The sequence below is a fragment of the Monopterus albus genome, unplaced genomic scaffold, assembly GCF_001952655.1.
Source record: "Monopterus albus unplaced genomic scaffold, M_albus_1.0 scaffold2.1, whole genome shotgun sequence".
Classification (NCBI taxonomy): Eukaryota; Metazoa; Chordata; class Actinopteri; order Synbranchiformes; family Synbranchidae; genus Monopterus; species Monopterus albus.
The window spans coordinates 6593612-6612081 of record NW_018127882.1 but is presented as its reverse complement, the minus strand read 5'-3'; the positions used below and the strand labels follow the sequence as shown (position 1 = coordinate 6612081).

Sequence of the window (18470 nt, the reverse complement as noted above, 5' to 3'; positions counted from 1 at the left end):
ACTGACATCTCAGTAATTAAAACCTGTAGGCAAAGAACAGTGAAAAATGAGTTTTTTTTACATTTGGTCAAGTTTATTTTCACTTGGTCTCATATTTTAGAGTACATCTGCCAACTTTGACAGCTGAAGAGTTCCTTCACTTCCATTTCCACCAGATCAAGCCATCTCCAACAGAATTGCAGCAACATGTACATTTTATGATCATAAAAAACAGCAGACATACAACAAAACCCCTAAAAGGTTAGATGATTTATCTAGACAGGACATAAAGCAGATTCTCCAGTGAATGATTTGACGTGTACAGTGATTTTTGTGTAGATCCAAAGGATTTAAATGAATATTTACTATTCATTAAAGAGCCAAATGAAACACTGAATACCCTGGCATCTACAAACACAAGAAAATCTAAACTTTAAAGTTCGCATTCTTCAAGTGCATTAAAATAATCTAGTAAAAGTTTGAAAAATAACTCAAAACAAAGGAAACTAGTCAACAGGGTAACCCACAAAAGTGGTTCGGTCCCCTGAAGTGATGCCACTGCCAAGTTTGTTCAGAAGAGCTGAATATCCCCTCTGCAACAGCTGAACAACCTGATCACTTCCATAATGAAATGATAATGAATCGTTTCCATGAACACAAATTCACCACTGAGGAATTCAGGGAGAGGCTACACAAGAAACTGGCCAGGATTGATAAGAAAGATGTTAATTCCTTACATTTTGTGGACTCAGGAAAATTAAGAACTGCAGGAAGAAAGCTTAATGTAGAACCGCAACGAAGACAGTTGGCAAGCCTTCACTAAATATGTGAAATGTGGAACAAGTAAAGAAGGTCAAGCTCCTAGCTCACTGAAGTGCTTGGCTTCATAACAGAGAAGAAATGGATTTTTGTATCAAGTCAAAAACAGAGGGAATTACCAGCAGGTGGAGCATGTGCGTTAAATATGAATCTTCATTTTAAACTGTGGTTTTTCTTCTGAGGCAGACTGGGTGGAAAAACAAGTTTTCTTTCTTAATCCCAAAGATTCATTACAATGATTTGAGTTACTTAGTTGTTATATATCTGGAAAAACATGACAATGATCAATCTAGTAGTAATCACATTTGTTAGGTATTATACTGCGACCGAACACAAGAGTCATGGCAGAGATCTACAGGTCTACATGGGTTTTTGTGTGTTTGCAGGGAAGACAACTCTGTAGTCATTGTTGTGTCTATCTTCCATTTTGCCTATGCTGTCAACTTGCTTTAGTAAATTCCTGGGTGTCAGTGCCTTATGTCTATTCTGTCTCCTGTTTAGTCATTTTCTCTTCCTCCCCCTCCTCTCTGATCTCACTGGTTACTGTAGTGTCACGGTCCAGTCGGCCCCTGCGTTCATGCCGGGCTTGCGGAGTGTCAACACAGACATGGAGGCGTCAAACTCAAACTCTAGCTGGCTCTCCTGACCATCTGCAAAAAGAAAACATGCAGTATTAGAGAAAGTAGGCAGGGGAAAGGGGTATGTGAATCTCAACCCAAAAAGGGGGTTTATGACTTTAGAGGTTGCAAAATCTCACACAGCTGGACAAATAAACTTGCAAAAACAAGGAATAATAAGATCTTTGTACTACTGATGTACAATTTGACCAGCTGAGAATCTGAAAACTTTTCAACATTACAATTCATCCTCCCCGTGGTTTCATCCCCCACTAGGTGCGGCTGTAGAGCAGCTCACTATGGTGCAGATTTTTTGCGTAGGCTATACTGCCTTGCTTTTGAGCTTCTACAATGGATAGGCTTCATAGTTAAATGGTTTGTCTGTTTATTGTTGTACTGTAGCCTACAGCTAACAGTTATATTTCAATTAATGGTTAAGTCATTACAAAAAACAGACCAAAGATTTGTGGCTGTATTTTAGTTGTTCAAAGTACATTCTTCCATATCGGCTAATTATTTTGCATCTATGTTTCACATAACATCTATCAGAATCGTCAGAAGTGGAACCCATCAAAAATAGACCAGACACTTATCTTTAGCAAAGTGGCACAGAGAGCCACATCTAAGACACACCACAGAAGCACATGGAATCACAAGCAGACCAGACTGGCAGTGACCGTGTCAGACGCAACACAATGCAGACGCACCCGGTGGAAATTAGGTGTAAGTTATAAGATAATGTTTCAAACCATTTAGCGACCATCTCTTTATATGAAACTTAAAAATATGACAGAGCTGTAAGCTGTTTGTTAGCATGTGAGAGACAAGTTTTTTTTTTTTTTATATATAAACATACACTACTCACCAGCAGTCTTAAGGGTAACCTTTCTCGGCTTACTGGCTCCAAGTAAGACAATGCGTTCGATCCAGGAGTGGGTAATAAACTGGGCATCTGGAGCGAGATTACTGCAGGCCAAGCAAAGACATGCATGCAAGGGGTATTACAATTCAAGAAGTGTGTAGGTGTGTATATAAAAATACTAATCATTAATACTTGTCTGAAAACCTTAAAAAAAAACGTCATCCCTGCTCTTACTGATGCTGTTTTTCTTTACTTTTAATCACAAAAACCAGCACTTGTAAAGTCTTTAATTGGCTACTTTACATTTTATAATAAATATCCAAGAGCCTGCGGGTGGATTTTTATTTAAAAAGATGCAGATTTTCTACTGAAGTGAAACAGTGTATTCATCACTCACACAGAAGAGAGGATGTTGTTAGCGAAGGACAGCCTCCTGTGGATGAACTCCTTCTTTTCATAGTTGAAGGTGTGGCCATCATCTATGTAGAGCTCACCCTCTGCAGTTCTCTGTCAGACAAAGAAGTCAAAGTGTCAAGTATGACAGCGCAACAAAATATGTCAAAACTGCCATGGATCACAGTTGTCTTGCAGGTGCCAGTAGAGTGTGTAGATTTCAGTTACCTGGGGATTAAGAGCCACATACAGAGTGTAGGGATCATGCTCCATGCAAGAGGAGGACCTGCGAACTCTAAGCTTTCTGGGAATAATGGAGCCACCACGCTGGAAGACAGGGACCTGATAACAAAACAGAAGAGCCCATTTTAAAACCAGAAACAAGGAGGAAATTATTAAACAATGCTGAGGGCCTCAAAATATAGAAAGGTATAAGGGTAAATTATTGCCAAACTATTAAACACAGCCAGAAGAGTTTGAAAGTACTGTGTACATCTGTGTGTGTCTTACAGAACTCATGGTGACAGGGATGTAAAGGTTTTGGGCCCCGTTGTGCTTCTGGAAGGTGTTGACATCAAACCAAACCTGAGAAACACACATGCAATGACACAGGTTAAGACAAGGTCAGGACCAAGGACACCTGAATCTGCAATCATGTTACTGACACAGTGTCCTGTAAAAAAGTCTTTTCTTTACAGGGTCGTTTAAGTATAGGACTGAAGTTAAGCCTGAAGACACCAGAAAGATACTGTAACTGTAAGATGTGTTAAAGCCTCCGGTTTTCTTCCTCTTACCTCATTTTTGCCAGGCAGGTAGGCGGTAACTCCCCTGGCTCCCTCCTCTGTAACTGGGTGCACCAGCAAGTCTCTCCCTGCGGCAGAGTTAAGCAACTTCAGTGGAACCGATTAACCATTTCAAACCATGTCTGCCTTACTATCATCACTGATTTCAAGTTTTCATTCTGGTTTGTCCTCTTGTAGCTTGGGATGTTCACACACCAAACTGGCCTGAGTCACACCCATCACATACCATCACTATGTCACAACAGTTCAGTTGTTCTTGTGCACTAAGCTGCAAAGAGTCTCCATTTAATTTGATCAACAAATGAGCCAATGCAGTGTTTTTTTGTTTGTTTGTTTTTAAGAAATATGTAGTCAAGATAGAGAAAAACATTACAGTTCTGATATTTTCTCTCTCACCAATCAAGAACTCATCATCCACGGCGAAAGTAGCAGGATCCTGAGGATACTCCACCCACAGTGGTCTGTGACAGAGATGTACATGTGAGGAGAGCAGCATCAAGGAAATTACAATGCTTAAATTCTATAGGTCAGCATGACATGATTCATGACACTTCTGCACTCCCCAACCATGAGTTTGTCACTTTGCCACATTATTTTAGTGTGTACAGGGTTTTTGCCATTACTTTGTATTAATGAATAATAAACATGAGAAAATAAATGCACATAGTTTGGGCATAAGAGGCTACTTCAAAAAAAATCCAGAGCATACACCTAAGAAAGGCAGGTACCAATTTCTTGATTCAATGGAGTCAACTAAATTCATTCCAATTTCTCTGCTCTGTCCTCACCTCATGACCGGCTGTGCGGTGAGGTATGCCTGGTAGAACTGCAGGTACCAATAGGGCAGGAGGGTGTAGCGCTGGCGCACCACTTCACGGATCAGCGCTGTGTTTTCTGGACCAAACAGCCAGGGCTCACGGCGGGGTGTGTCCAGGTGGGCGTGGGCCCTGAAAAACGGCTGGTAGGCCCCCGTCTGGTACCAACGCACCAGCAACTCAGTGCTCGGAGTTTTGAAAAAACCGCCAACATCAGCTATGAGGTAGAGGGGGTAAGCGTTAGTTAAGTCTGGGCTATTCATAGCCTATTACTATCCCAGTATGCCTTGGGAAAATAAAACAGCCAGATACAATATCCTCTATTTTTAGAGCTTGTGGCTGGAAGTGAAAGGCGATGGATGTGATTCTCTTGTACTAAATTAACTTTATTTAATGCAGAGACAAACATCTGATCATGGATACGAGTCTCAGTCTCATATACTGTCCAGAGAATAACAGCCAACATAACTGCAGCTAGATTACCCAGGGAACCTGTGGCATCACCATAGTAACACCTCATGCAGTTTCATTTCATGTTTCCATGACAACATTAACACACCATTTAGATGTGCACCCAAGTAAATTCATTCACAATACTCATTTAACACGGTTTTCACTGAAGACATTTTTAGTATCAGAGCCCTGCTTTTCTAAGCAACAGCGTCACTACATTTCTCTGTTTACTTTTGAGAAGTTCTCTGAACATTTAGTTCTTCAAATAAGTCGATCATTTTATTCTGACCAGATAAACTAGTGTAACAGCAGACAAAGAGCGCGATAACACTCACCACCACAGAAGGAGATTCCAACCAGACCCAGGCTCAGACACATGGGGATAGAGATCTTCAGATGGTCCCATTCAGCAGCATTGTCTCCTGTCCACACAGCACCTGTAGACACACTTTAAACAATCAAGGCTTTGTGCAAAAAATAACCTGCAACAACCGTTTTCAGGCACAGAACCAACAGTGTTAAACACTCTTCATCTATACAACACACTAGGGCTGCATGATTCTGGGTAAAATATGAACCATAATTATTTTCCATTTAGAACTGAATCATGACTTTCAAGTCTTGACCAAGGAAATGCTGTCATATATACAGTGTGTGTTTAAAAAACAAAAACAAAACAAACACATATCAATGTAGCCTGTCACCCAAACAGTGAACTTTCAGGCAATTATTCAGGGAGGCCACTTTCACAACATTTGATTTGATTTGATTTATTCATTCAAGCATGTAAAACAGTTGATTTGTCAACACATGTAATTTCACACATATCCAACAATAATAATCCAATATCAATTTACTTATACCTAGTACATGCTTGAACGGAGTAGGAAGAAGTTAGACTTATCCAGTCCTACCCCATGACATCATTTTACAACTTTTAAGTCCTAAGCAATATCTCTAGATAAATAATTATCTTCTACACCACACAAGTAATATACTACAGAATTATTATTGTGCTAACATTCTACATAATTACATTCATAGATAATTATCTTCTACGCCACACAAGTAATATACTAAAGAATTATTACAGAGTGCTAACATTCTTACCCCACACCCACAATGTTCCATCTGATTAATCATTAAACCTGTTCTTGCGTGTATCTTGATTGACACAAACCTTTATACTTATGTTTAACATTGGATCCACTGTCAGTAATTATGCACATTAGCTTTTCCTCTTCCAAATGTGAACCAGTAAGACTCGTCTTTAATCCCTGGAATTTTCAGGGTTTTTAAAAAAAAATATTCAGACTTCATTATATTGTGTTTTGTGGTGACCAAGTTTCTCATTTTACCATCAGGAGCAGCAAAACACTGCTGCCTCTGTCGTTAGATTTGTTTTGAACCAGTCTTCTCTTCCTGTGTACAGTTCGTCACATGATGTAATGCATTCCTGTTGTTGGTTAACACATCTTAGCGAGGAAAAGGGAGCATTTGGTTTGATGCAACAATCTTCCTGCTAATGTAAACACGACAGAACCGTCATCACGTGAAAATGAGATCACGCAGGGGTCAGAATTGAGATCGAAAAACGAATTATCATGCAGCCCCACAGTACACAATCTCTGGTTACAGAGTGGTGGCCTTTCTTTACAGCATGCTTTAATTTAGGTTTATTAAAAAAGTAAATCAACTGAGGCTACGCAGAATGAAAATAAAAGCAGTGAAGGGCTCACCGTAGCGCTGTGACCCAGCAAAGAAGGCTCTGGTCAGCACAAATGGTCGCTCGGTTCCTCCTGACCTCTGGATCTGACCCTCCGCTGTAGCCATTTGCTGCAGATTGTACACATCATAATCACTAGGGTGGAGGGGTACATTTTTACCCATATCATCTGATTTAGAACAGATTTTGGGTCTCTTTAAAGTATTACTAAACCATACAATACTAAGACTATTTTAAATTCATAATGTCCCACATGTTATTCCCACTGCTTGAAAATGGCAGCAGGAGGCGACATATCATCTACAAAGTTGGGAAAGTTTAATGACTGCTCAATTTTATTTTGCCAATACATTTATTTGTGGTCAGAACTATTCTACTGGTTTCTGTGCAGTACCGGCATTTTCTGTGAGCTGAGAAACACACACTGGAAATGTCATTCGTCATTTTCTCCCTTTAATCAACTACAGTGGCCCACAGGGGACAGTAGATGCATGCATGAACACTCAATCACATTCAAATGGTTTGTACTCACCACATAGAAGCCATAGATGTTGTGCACATCACGGTGCTCCCAGGCTCCATGCACTGCATCCTTGTGCATTGTGACCTCTGGCCCATTGAAGACTGATGGCTCATTCATGTCATTCCATGTATACAGGTTCATCATGGAGCCCTGGAGAGTGAACAAAGAAGGTGCACACAAGTTGAGTCATGGCTACATTATGGAGAAAGATCCATTACAAATCCATGAACAGATTCAACAAACCTGGAAGGTTACAGATTACAAATGTCTAGAAATTCTGAGTGAAAGCGGCTCCCAGGTGAGAATGTGCTAATAACATGATCCAGAAAGAGAGGATGCGACACTTTTTAGTTAAAGAAAAAAAAGGATCCGGTGTTGTGCTTATCAGTGTGTGTTCTTCAATCACTGTCCACATACAGAAACAGTCAACATACTAAATCTTGTGTACGTCACTTGCATATGTATTTGCAGATTAGTGACAATTTATCCTTTGCTGAGCAACAGAGAGAACTGTCCTCAAGACTTGCCTCGTACTGGTCGTAAGAGAACATGCTGGCCCACCAGGCCCTCATATCTGCTCGTGTGAAGTCTGGATAGCCGGCATTACCTAAATGACGTCAGCCATCCCAAGGAGACAGAGGAAGGACAGAAAGGAATGTAATCATTGTAATAGTTAAGATTAAAGCACTATCAGAAACACGTCAATATAAATGTCAAGTTTGTCTATGAAGATCCAGTTTATACAGTACACTTACAAATGTATTTCCTACACATTGTCTGCTAACAGACGTGGAACTGTCAGTCTCTTACCAGGCCAGCACCAGCCCTCATAGTCTCCACCATCTTTATTCTTTATGTAGAATCCCCGAGAGCGGATTTCATTATGGATCTTATAGTTGGTGTCTACTTTGATATGAGGGTCCACAATGGCCACCATCTATTAAAAACCAGTTACAGATAATTGAGCAAAGAGTCATAAAGGTCTTAAAACAACTGATGACAAGTTACTTCAAGAATGTGCCTGCAGATAATTTACTTGACTGAGAGCACAAAGTGGACAGCAGCACAGAAGTGGTTAATTTGTGGCAAGAAAACCCTCATGAAGTCGTGGATCCTAACACTGTCTGCTGCAACAGTGATGCTGAATTTTTTTTAATTTTTTTATTTTTTAATAATCCGCACCTTGCGTTTCTTGTCCATGAGGCCCTGCAGCATCTCTTTTGGTGTTGCGAACTTGTGTGGTTCCCAGGTGAAGTAGCGCTTCCCATCTGTGTGCTCAATATCGAGCCAGATGAAGTCATACGGAATGTCATGCTCGTCAAAACCCGCATCCACTGCCTGCACGTCTTCCTGGTCATTGTAGTTCCAGCGGCACTGATGGTAGCCCAGGGAAGCCAAAGGAGGGAAGGACTGGGTGCCTGAAGGAGCAAGACAGGTGAGAAGGTGAGACTCAGAAACTGATGTTTTGTTAAACTACACAGACAGCCACACTGGTATCACTGTTCATGCTTGTGTTGACTAACAATTATGTCAAATAAATTTAAATAAGACATTAGCCAAAACCTAAAGCATAACATTATGATGCAAAACACTAGACTTGCACCATAAAAGCTCATTAAAAACAATTACCAATTAAACTATTCCTGGCAGCTTATCAGCATTAGTTTTACTTTACAAACATTTTATTTTATACATTGGCCAGTGGATTTGATGCATAATAAGGATTTCAAGTGGCATACTAAGGTGTAATCCAGGCCACAGTGTAGCACCGAGACCCTTTCACACAAGCCTTGAAATGCGAAAATGTTTGGTAGTCATGCACTGCTGTGGAAGTGGATACTGTCAAGAGGCAAATGCAACAAGCCAGAGAACAAACCAATGCAATGAGCTACACTTAATTTTCTGGAGTGCATTATTAACATCAGTATTCAGAACATGTATCGAGGCTCAGTGAACCGTAAAAAGCTCAGGAGACTCTGCACTTGGACTCTTTGGAAAGCAAGGCCTTGTGTTCATTCATCCATCCATCTTCCTACCAGTTAGGGAGGCATACTGAGAGAAGACATCTTTGGGCGTTGGTCCAAGCATAATGAAGACATCAATGATGCCACTTTCAGAGATCCAACGCACATCTGTCTGTGGCGTCTCACTGGAGCCCTGAACATAATCCAGCATTTTACCAAACACCGTCTGGGGAAGGACAAAAAGGTGACTTTGTGCAGCAGACAAACCATAGCAGCTATGACTCAGACCAAAACAGTAAACTGGAATTGAGTTCAAACAGTCAAAATGCAGGTGAAGTTCCTCATCTCCTAAACAAGTTCCTGACCGCTTAAAAACATTTCTGCTGTGGAGAAGCAATACCTTTCCAGCTGTGTTGGAGCTGATGTCCACCCAGGTTTCTGCAGCATTGAGCCAGAAGATGCCTGTGGTCCGCTGGGCGCTGTGAGCCAACATAACTGGGACAGCTCCGTACAGGGCCATAGGGTTATACAGCTCATACTGGAACACATCCAGGTTATAAAGCCGATACGGATCTCCATTACTGCAACACACAAACACACAGGCAGTGAAAACTATACTGTAGAATGTGGAAAAAAAAATTCAGGCTCAATGTGAATTCAAATCCATGTTGTATGTGACTTATTGTTGCCACTCACTCTGTTGTTTTGAGCCTGAGTGTATCTGCATGTTCTGGGATGCCATATACATGCTCTACCCCTGGCAATGAAAAGTCTAAACTAACAGCAGAAGGACCTGTTGGACAAGAAAATCCAATAAACAAAGTCATAATTTTATTCATGAAATAATAGTCACAGCGATTTGAGGTTTCTGCATGTCATTTAGTTAAAAAAAACACACCGTCATCACTTAACACAACCTCACTAACACACACACACACACAGGTTTTACTTACCATTAGGTTTGCTGTCTGTGTATGATTTAAATGTTTCCTCCCACATCCCATCTTCTTTCTCTTCCTCTTCTTTTATTATCTGGTAGACAAACAAACAGTATCATCATAGGAAGAAGGTGAAATGGTGTTTGTTTGTTTTTTTTACATTCAAGAGAGGAAGAGGCAAAACTGTGGGTATTTTAGTATGTAGTACCTCTGCCTGGTCTGCCGGCTCAGCTTCCTCTTTCTTCTCACCATCTGGATCTGCCTGACTGCTCCGTGGCACAAAGAATGAAGTGAGGGGTGAGGAGGGGAGATGGCAAGCAAAGTAATGTCATTTTGGCAAAGTCATACAACCTAGTAACAAGTGACAACATATGAGAGCGTATTTCAAACTATGATAAAAGGAAAAGGACATACATTCAGAGAGACTGATGATTGGCCCTCGACTCCACACTGACAACACATACACTATAATGACTTCGCTTTAACGACAAAGGGGACTGAGCAACTCCCTACCTTGTGGCTATTTCAAGCTAGGCATCATGGGACAGGAGCTCTAGAGCCTGCAGCATGTACCACCTACAAGGTGTTAAAAGGACCAACTGATACCCAGTGGATTTGATGCATACTAAGGTGCAATCCAGGCGAGGGTGTAGCACCAAGACCCTGTCACACAAGCCTTGAATTGCAAAAATGTTTGGTAGTCATGCACTGCTGTGGAAGTGCATAATCTGCAACCACACACATGCAAGAGGCAGTTGTGACTAGAGATGCACCAAATGCAATTTTATTGGCTAATTCCGATGCATTTTTTTTTTTAAGTCTGACCTGCCCTTTCCAATTTTCTAAGAACTAAGAACTGACAGCATACAGATATTTTTCTACCTTTTTTTTAATGAAAAAAAAAAATAAATAAATAAATAAACACTATTAGAGTTTTACTTTTTCTGGCTCTCACTCCTTTTACAGACCAACTAAAAATGAAGTGCAAGTACTTTTCCAAATATAAACCGGTGCAACAGGAGGATATCTGTTACATCAGTCCTACTGAGCACACAGTTCTTTTTTTAAGCTTGTGTAATTTGTATTTGTGTTTTACCCCAGGGTTGGAAACACTGTACATATACATGCATTTAATGTATAGCCAGTAATTCCCTCACTGTGTACCCAAGTTCAGAGGAGATTTGAACATAATTTTCCTTCCTCAAGCTGTTTCTTTAGGTTCCTCTGTGCACTGTTTGTACACCAAGTGCTTCCAATGTGAAGTGAACACAGGCTCAGTATACACACAAGCACGAGTCTCACTTGAGGTACACGCGAGGTGCTATGTGCTGCAGATACTACACCTTTGGCCTGTGCCACTGTGTGAACAACGTGGACCGTCATGCCTCTAAATCTGACCGGCACAGAATCACATATCTCAGAGTGATCGGCAGGTCACCAGTCAAGGCCGGTCACGCAAAAAACCGACCATTTCCCCACAATTGGTGCATCTCTATTTGTGACAAAGGGTTTTTTTGAAAGGTTGTTAAAGCTCAACAGCAGCATGATATTGTGAGGCAGAACATTCTTAAAATATAACAATATAAACTGAAGCATAACCACAAAGAAAGATGTTGCTGTTGAGTTTGGGAGGTGGACAGTAATGCCTGAAAATAAGACCACCTGCTGGGACCGTCTACACGAGTGAAGACAAAATACTTCACTCTTATTTGCACTCTAATTTAGTGCACAGTGTGCACTAGCATTATTTTCTGACTATTTCAGTTAGCTCTCACTATAAACTGAGCAAGCGCAACATAATTTCAGTCAAGATAACTGGTAAAGAAACCTAGTTAGTCATGCAGTTGCAGTGTTAGATCAGTTTAGCAGATTAGCTGCAGGAGGGACACTAGAGATCTGTGATTTAGTTAGTCAGACGCTGATGTGACAAAACAGTGGTGTACAGGAAAATCACCGCTAGACCTACAACATAACCCCCCGGTTAAATGAGTTTCCTGATGATCAGGATGATTTTTTTTCTGTTTCATGAAATAAAATTAAGGGGAAAAAAAGATTAACATCCTTAGTTTCCAACACTGTTTAAATGATCCTTCAGAAATACAAAATTGATAACAGGCAGGGCCAGACTGACTGCTTCAATCTGGAACAAATCAAACACTGCCATGCACACAGTCACCCACACCCCTCTCTCACTCACAATTATTTGAGGACAAGTACAGTACTTGGTGTAATGGGAGTCCCTACAATTTTATGTCACCATTGGCAGCATTAGCACAAGGAACAGAACACACACAAATCTTAAGGGTCTTTACCTAGAGAATACACTCTTGATATTATCCCACAGGCTAGCCACTGTGCTAGTTACTTTATAGGAGAAACTAGGACGACAGGGAGAAGAGGACAGAACAACGAGTCAAAGACAATACTCAAAAAAAAAAAAAAAAAAAAAAAAACTATTTCATGGGAACAAAAATAGAAATCATCCCCTGAGTGAGGACGTGGAATCAAAGAGAGGGCTGGTATTTGTGAAGGTGCGTGCACTGCGTGGTGCCTCACGTGTCCTTGCGCATCCTCAGGTGCTCAAAAGCCAGTAAGCCACGCGAGTTCAGTGACATCAGCACATCATGTCCCTCCATGATGTCCAGTCGAAAGGGCTGGGCGCTGACAATGACCCTCTGTGACTCGGCCCCCAGGGACAGCACCACCCCGTTCTCGTCTTGAGACAAGACAGAGAGGCTGAGGGAGAAAGAGGAAGTGAAGATTTAGTTTTGATCAAGTGAGGACAAAAACCAAAGAACTTAATTAGAAGTCTTTCACCATCTGTTTATTATCTAGTCACTATTTATCTACCCCAAAACTGGAAATACTGCAAGTTTCCCAAATTAAACCCTAGTGAAGCCAAACTAAAACTTCAAGGTTAAAAATTTGAAAAAAGAGCAGGATAAGATCAGAAAGCAATTATCTGAGAAGGTCAGCTCTGTTTGAAGTGGGCTCTTTTGTTTCACTGGATGAATTTACATTCAGCATTTCAGTCCTCACATTCCTGCCACTTTATAGTCGAGTCACACACCGTGTATGCCATGACCCACAGCAGAACATGTGGATGATTTGCTTCCTTACGGTCACTGTCAAATTTTATTTTTTTTAGTCAGAGTGGTAACTCACTTTTGTATACGAGTCACGTCTTTGGAGGCATTTATTTTTGTAATAGGTCTTTTTCACAGCAGCTATTTTGACCCATCATGGCAGGGAAAGCACATGTTACTAATAACTACTGTCTATTGCTTATTGTCCCTGCCGCCATAAAAAATCGACAACAGTGATGCACAATACCAGGACACTGAAACTGAGCCAGCAAAGAAGAATTCAGCCATCATTAATTTTATTATTTGCACCTGTTTTTCAAAATGATATACCTATAATCTCTTCAATATTTGTTACTTTGTCTACTTAAATAAAACATATATTGTGTGTATGTCCATCCGACAACAAGGATCCTCCAGAATCACTCTTTCTGAAGTTATGCTCCCGTTTTTAAATTAATATAAAATTGACAATGGCAGGGCTACAAATGTTAATTTTGCCTTTTCAGCTTGACTCTAACATCAAAACCGCCACACACACACACCCACACACACCCATACCACCCAGCCATTAACTCCCATAAGAGACATACGGCTCAGTATGTGGCTCTCTGATGAGCACATCTGGGACCTCATAGCGAGGCTTCAGAGGCTTCAGCTCATTAATCTTCACTCTTGTTATGTTCCCCTGGAGGCGGTAGAGCTCAAGCAGCAAACGCACCTGAGAGCCAAACACATAAAAAGAGAAGGAATGGTGGTGGGGATACAGGAGAAGCAAAGAGGGTACAGAAGAATTTCATTATTGTCGCATAAAAACTACAGTAAAACCAAAACACATTTCATCACAACCATTCTGGGAAATGGCCCTAACTGTCAGCATGGCTTAATTTAGAACTTAAATTTTACATTCAAAATAATATTAAAAATGAGGAAAACATGCAAAACAAGACATCTGCAAGACTTGAGGTTCAAAGTAGTTCTTTATCAAACTGTTAACGAAAATCCACCTGTGTGAACGATTTCTTGATGTGTGGTTTACCTTATTGTTGTCATTGATGAGCTGCAGGGTGAGTCTCGAGTTAGTCAGCTCCATGGTCTCCAGTAGGGCTCGATAGGGAGACTCACCAGGCTTCAGTGCCCGCTGGCGCCTGTTTCAATTTTAAAACCAAGCGTGGACACCAGTAATCATGTTTTTCTTTGTCAACACAATTTTAAGTGAAAATATATATACATGTTCCTGTATCTTTGCACTCACTTGCAGAAGGCACTCTGGTCACATGTCTTGAAGTTTCCCTTGTCCACAGCCAATGTCCCACAGAGGCACACAGCCAGCCAGAGTACCAAGACAGGTGCCATCCTACAATGAAAATTAAGACGAACTACACTTTTAAATGGTTTAGGCTACCAGCACTCATCTCTCCAATTCATTGAGTCACATTTGGTTGAGCAATGCCAAAGTAATTACCCAATAGCACCCTAGCCAAACGATAGCATACAGGAGTTAAGATTATAGCAAACACAAAACCACCGACACACATCCGGACTTTGCTCGCTCTTTCTCTACGGTGGTAAAGTCCCTAAGAGAAATGTAGTGCCAGAAAAATACCACAAGCAAACCATTTCCAGTTTCTTCATCCTGCTGCAGCTATAAAGTGTGACTTTATTGCTATTCAAACCAGTATCAACAGTTACGTTTTTCACGCCTACGTGTAGAGACACATTTCCATCCCCCAGTCTCCCGTCAAAAATCCGGCTGATGTGGTGCTTGAAACTAAGCCAAGACACGGTATTAGCTAACGCATCCGCTAAAGTGGGATAGCTAACGCGCACTCGGAATTACGGGGAAATACACAGGAAACAGGAACTGATAATTCATTTTAAGACATTAGAACATCGGCGTTTTGCGTGTGGACGAACGCCGAACTGCCTGACAACACTGTTATCGGTAATTGCGTCTTTTTATCAGGATATCAAGCTAACCTTCCGAACAGCTACAGGCTGCCAGTCAAGCCGCTAATTCAATTGGGTGATCTCGACTTTTCCAAATATGATCATTGTCCCTCGTGGTTCTTAAACCCTGAAACAATAACTCCGTTCACACGTTCACCAAGTGCGCAACTTCAGTAACTATCTCTGGTCTACGGCGCACTGATATTACATCAAACAAAAGATAAATCCAAGATGAAACAGCGGAACTGCTTTGTCTTACCTTTCATTGAAGGTGGCCATCTTGATTTTGCGCCCACTAGACTCCGCCCATTTCACTCCGCAACAAAGATCGTAAAAAGTCAAGATTCGCAACAACTGACAGAAAATTTTAATACAGCTTCTTCTTTTTGTAAAACTGTAAACTACACAATATTATAACATATTAACAATCTTGCAACATCTAGTTTGGGGAAGTGTTTTTACTCAACCATTGTGATTTTTTTTATCTGATTAATGATAGATCGACAATGCATGTGAACTTAGTTTGAATATTTATCCTTTCAGCCACCGACACGTCATCTACAAGCTCCAATCACTGACGTCCGCACACTTGTCCTGGATTTATTTCCATCCAATACAACGTACAAGTGGTGGAAACACGTGTACAGTCATTGCAACTCACTGCAACAACGTTAAGTCAGTTGTCAATTTTTTTTAGGGCTGCAGCTAAAGATTCTTTTTATAATGAATGGATTATTTTCTCAATTAATCATTTGGTATAAAACATTAAAAACAGTGACACAATATTAAAACATTTGCTTTGTCCAGTCAACATGCAAAACCCCCAAAATATTCAATTTACTGTTAATGTATGACCAAGAAGTGCTGCTAGTTGTTTACACCCAGAACCAGGAATCATTAAATGGCGTTTCTGCCTGAAAATGAACAAAACAAGTGATGTAGAACCAAAGACTTGCAGATTGTCTTTTTTAATAATCATTGCAGCTCCACTATTTGCGCTCCATTTTTTTCACTTGTACACTGTTTTGCACTTGATTTTGTTCTGACATCCGGGGTTGTCCTTTTCTATAGTACGATTTGTCGATTTATTTATTTATTTTGCTTATATTAAATGTAACATCACTGGCCCCAGAGAAATGAGATTTCAGTCCTACTGTGAACATGCATTTGGATGGTTTGACAATAAAGTTCTGGAGTCTTGATTATGTGGCTTAAAGGATTTACAATATCTAAAGAACATGATAATACTTTGTGGTGATCAGTTTAAAACAAAATCATGTGGCAATCCATTTTAGGATTAAAAAAAATGCCCAGATCAAGACACACTCAAGGACCAAATGAACATTTATTTTAGAAATTGGTTGAAACAATGTTGTGTGTGTATATGACAAGAATTGCCAGGTATGCTTGTAGCTACAATTTTAGAACATGAAAATTATATAAAACAAGTTCAGTTTTCTAATTGAAATGACACATTTAACCTATTTAGTGTGGAGCACATTCTGTAGTAAAATAACATACATATGTGTCCCTTGTTGCTCTCACAGAAACAACTATATAGAAACATATAATCTAAAAATATGGTACAAAAGTCTGCACACACATACACAGCTATCCTTGTATGAAATTGAAATACAGTGACAGCAACTTTGCAGTCCACTCTTAGAGCAATGTAACATGGTGTTCCAACAATTTTACCATCTTTTTTCATTCCCTGTCACCTGCGCTTCCCAGCTCCCCTTTAGAGCTGGAACCGCCAGCACAGGTGTCCCAGTCTATCAATGTTTTTATGCAGGACACTGTGAATTGGTGCCACGTATCTTGCTACGTCACCATCCCGTGAGAAATCCCTGTAGAAGAGGCCCTTCTCTGAGCTGAAGACAAACTTCTGGGGCATGGGCCCATTGCCCCTCACGTACTCCCACACAGCCAGGAGCAGCAGCCTCACCTCGAAGGGAGTGAGATGGGGGAATGCTTCGTGGACATTAGCCAACACAGGAGGCAGGAGCTGGCCCTCTCCCATGCAGGACACCAGGAGACAGGATGCCTGAAGGTGCCATGGGGAGTCTGTGGATGACACTTCACGGGATGCTTCCCAGTGGGCCAGCAGGGTGGCCAGGAGGCCCCTGAGCACAGCTGAGCAGTAGCAGAGAGCCGGCCGTCCAGCTGCCACCACATGAAGCAGAGGAAAGAGCACTGGGTGGGCCTCAAAGCAACGTCTGATGTGGATGTCTCGCTCTACTGTGGTGCGGGCATGCTCTTCTGGGGGCCAGGATAGCTCCCCGTTGGCCACATCTGGACAGACATTTTCTACCAGTGTGACTGCAACAACTTTGGCTGCCTCAGCGTTGATGGGCGGTGGCTCATCAGGATCCAGTGGTGGTTGTGAGCCATTGAGGCCACAGGAGCTGCAACACCGGACTATGACAGTCAGCAGAGTCTGGATATTCTACAGAAAAAAACAGAAGAAGGTGGGTGACACGTTTCCTGCTGCACCACATCAAACCCAAAATACCTAGAATTATACTTTTCACACATATTTTAGTACCTTTGATCATTTTCATGTGTTGAGACAATAGTTACATTCATGAATCAAAAGCAAAAAGCACATGCAATTCTATACATTTCTGCACATTAGCAGTGTTTGCAACATTCTTTAGCGGGCCACCAACATAGAACTAGCTCCACCTAATACAATTACTTTTTCCCTGTCAAATGTTTGTAAGAAATTGTATTTCAAGTTCAAACTGAAAATAATCCCATAATTGTGCATTTATGTCCTACTGTGTACAGAAAAATTACTTCCCTAAAATGTTCAATAATCCACATTTTGCTTGAAACTGTCCAACTCACCTGGATGACTTCAGATGGGTCAGGGACTGATGTGGAGGTGCGCACCTTCAGCCCCTTGCCAATCACCCCAGCATGAAATACAGACCATACACTCCCAGAAAAGTTGACAGTAGTGCCAAACCGACAGTTGATATCCAGAAGGGAGGCTCCAAGGTTGGGGGACACGGATGGGGAAGCCACAGGGGCACCAGACATATCTGCGATCTGCCCTCCAAACAGGTCAGCATTTCCTTTATGTAGTGCTCCCTCAACCAGTTGTTGAAGTACAGCTTTGAGAGTGAAGGGAGAGTATGCTGCAAAACGGGACAGAAGCAGGACTGAACAGTTCACCGCCTCGCCTGTTTGTCCACCTTCTTTCCCCACCTTCTCGCCTTCCCCTCTCCTCCGCAGCACCAGGAAAAAATGGTTGACAGCAGCACGGGAGAGCAGGAGCAGGTGTGCTGGGGAAGACGTGTGAGGGAGTGGACTACAGGACAGGAGGCGCACTGCAGCATGAGATACAACTGGGTCACCATGGAGAAGGAGCGGGCTAAAATCATGGAGGTGTCCTGAGACCGCTGAGCCCACCTGGATGGCCATGGAGGACTGAGCGCCCACTTCTCCTTTTCTCTCTTCATCCTGACTCTGGATGGCTGCGGCCAGGTTAAGCAGCAGCTGCCTCAGCTGCCAGGGCCCCCGGGGGTGTGTATGGA

General features: G+C 41.5%; 2 protein-coding genes across 5 annotated transcripts in view; both read right to left on the bottom strand.

The window, feature by feature from the left end:
* Positions 1-51: 51 nt before the first annotated feature.
* ganabb (glucosidase II alpha subunit b) lies at positions 52-15416 on the bottom strand. Of its 4 annotated transcripts, none has more exons than XM_020594248.1 (25): positions 15185-15416; positions 14231-14332; positions 14015-14123; positions 13569-13696; positions 12449-12628; positions 12205-12270; positions 10101-10158; positions 9908-9986; positions 9651-9747; positions 9355-9535; positions 9027-9180; positions 8173-8408; positions 7801-7927; positions 7518-7597; positions 7000-7140; positions 6481-6577; positions 5077-5178; positions 4262-4505; positions 3870-3934; positions 3465-3541; positions 3181-3255; positions 2899-3012; positions 2675-2784; positions 2281-2381; positions 52-1448 (listed from the first exon to the last, which is right to left on the bottom strand). In XM_020594248.1, exons 1-25 carry the CDS (start codon positions 15202-15204, stop codon positions 1339-1341), a joined length of 2853 nt encoding a protein of 950 aa, XP_020449904.1. In that variant the 5' UTR covers positions 15205-15416; the 3' UTR covers positions 52-1338. The 4 variants fall into 4 exon arrangements, with proteins under 4 accessions (XP_020449904.1, XP_020449915.1, XP_020449923.1 ...); XM_020594259.1 differs by lacking the exon at positions 15185-15416 and adding an exon at positions 14956-15172; XM_020594267.1 differs by lacking the exon at positions 15185-15416 and adding an exon at positions 14668-14803.
* Positions 15417-16251: 835 nt separating this feature from the next.
* Positions 16252-18470, bottom strand: part of ints5 (integrator complex subunit 5) — a 5261-nt gene continuing 3042 nt past the window's right edge. The window contains exons 4-5 of the mRNA XM_020591508.1: positions 17779-18462; positions 16252-17374 (exon numbers count right to left, since the gene is read on the bottom strand). Coding sequence (XP_020447164.1) covers positions 16667-17374; positions 17779-18462 — 1392 coding nt within the window. The 3' untranslated portion in view covers positions 16252-16666. The remainder of the gene's footprint in view (positions 17375-17778; positions 18463-18470) is intronic.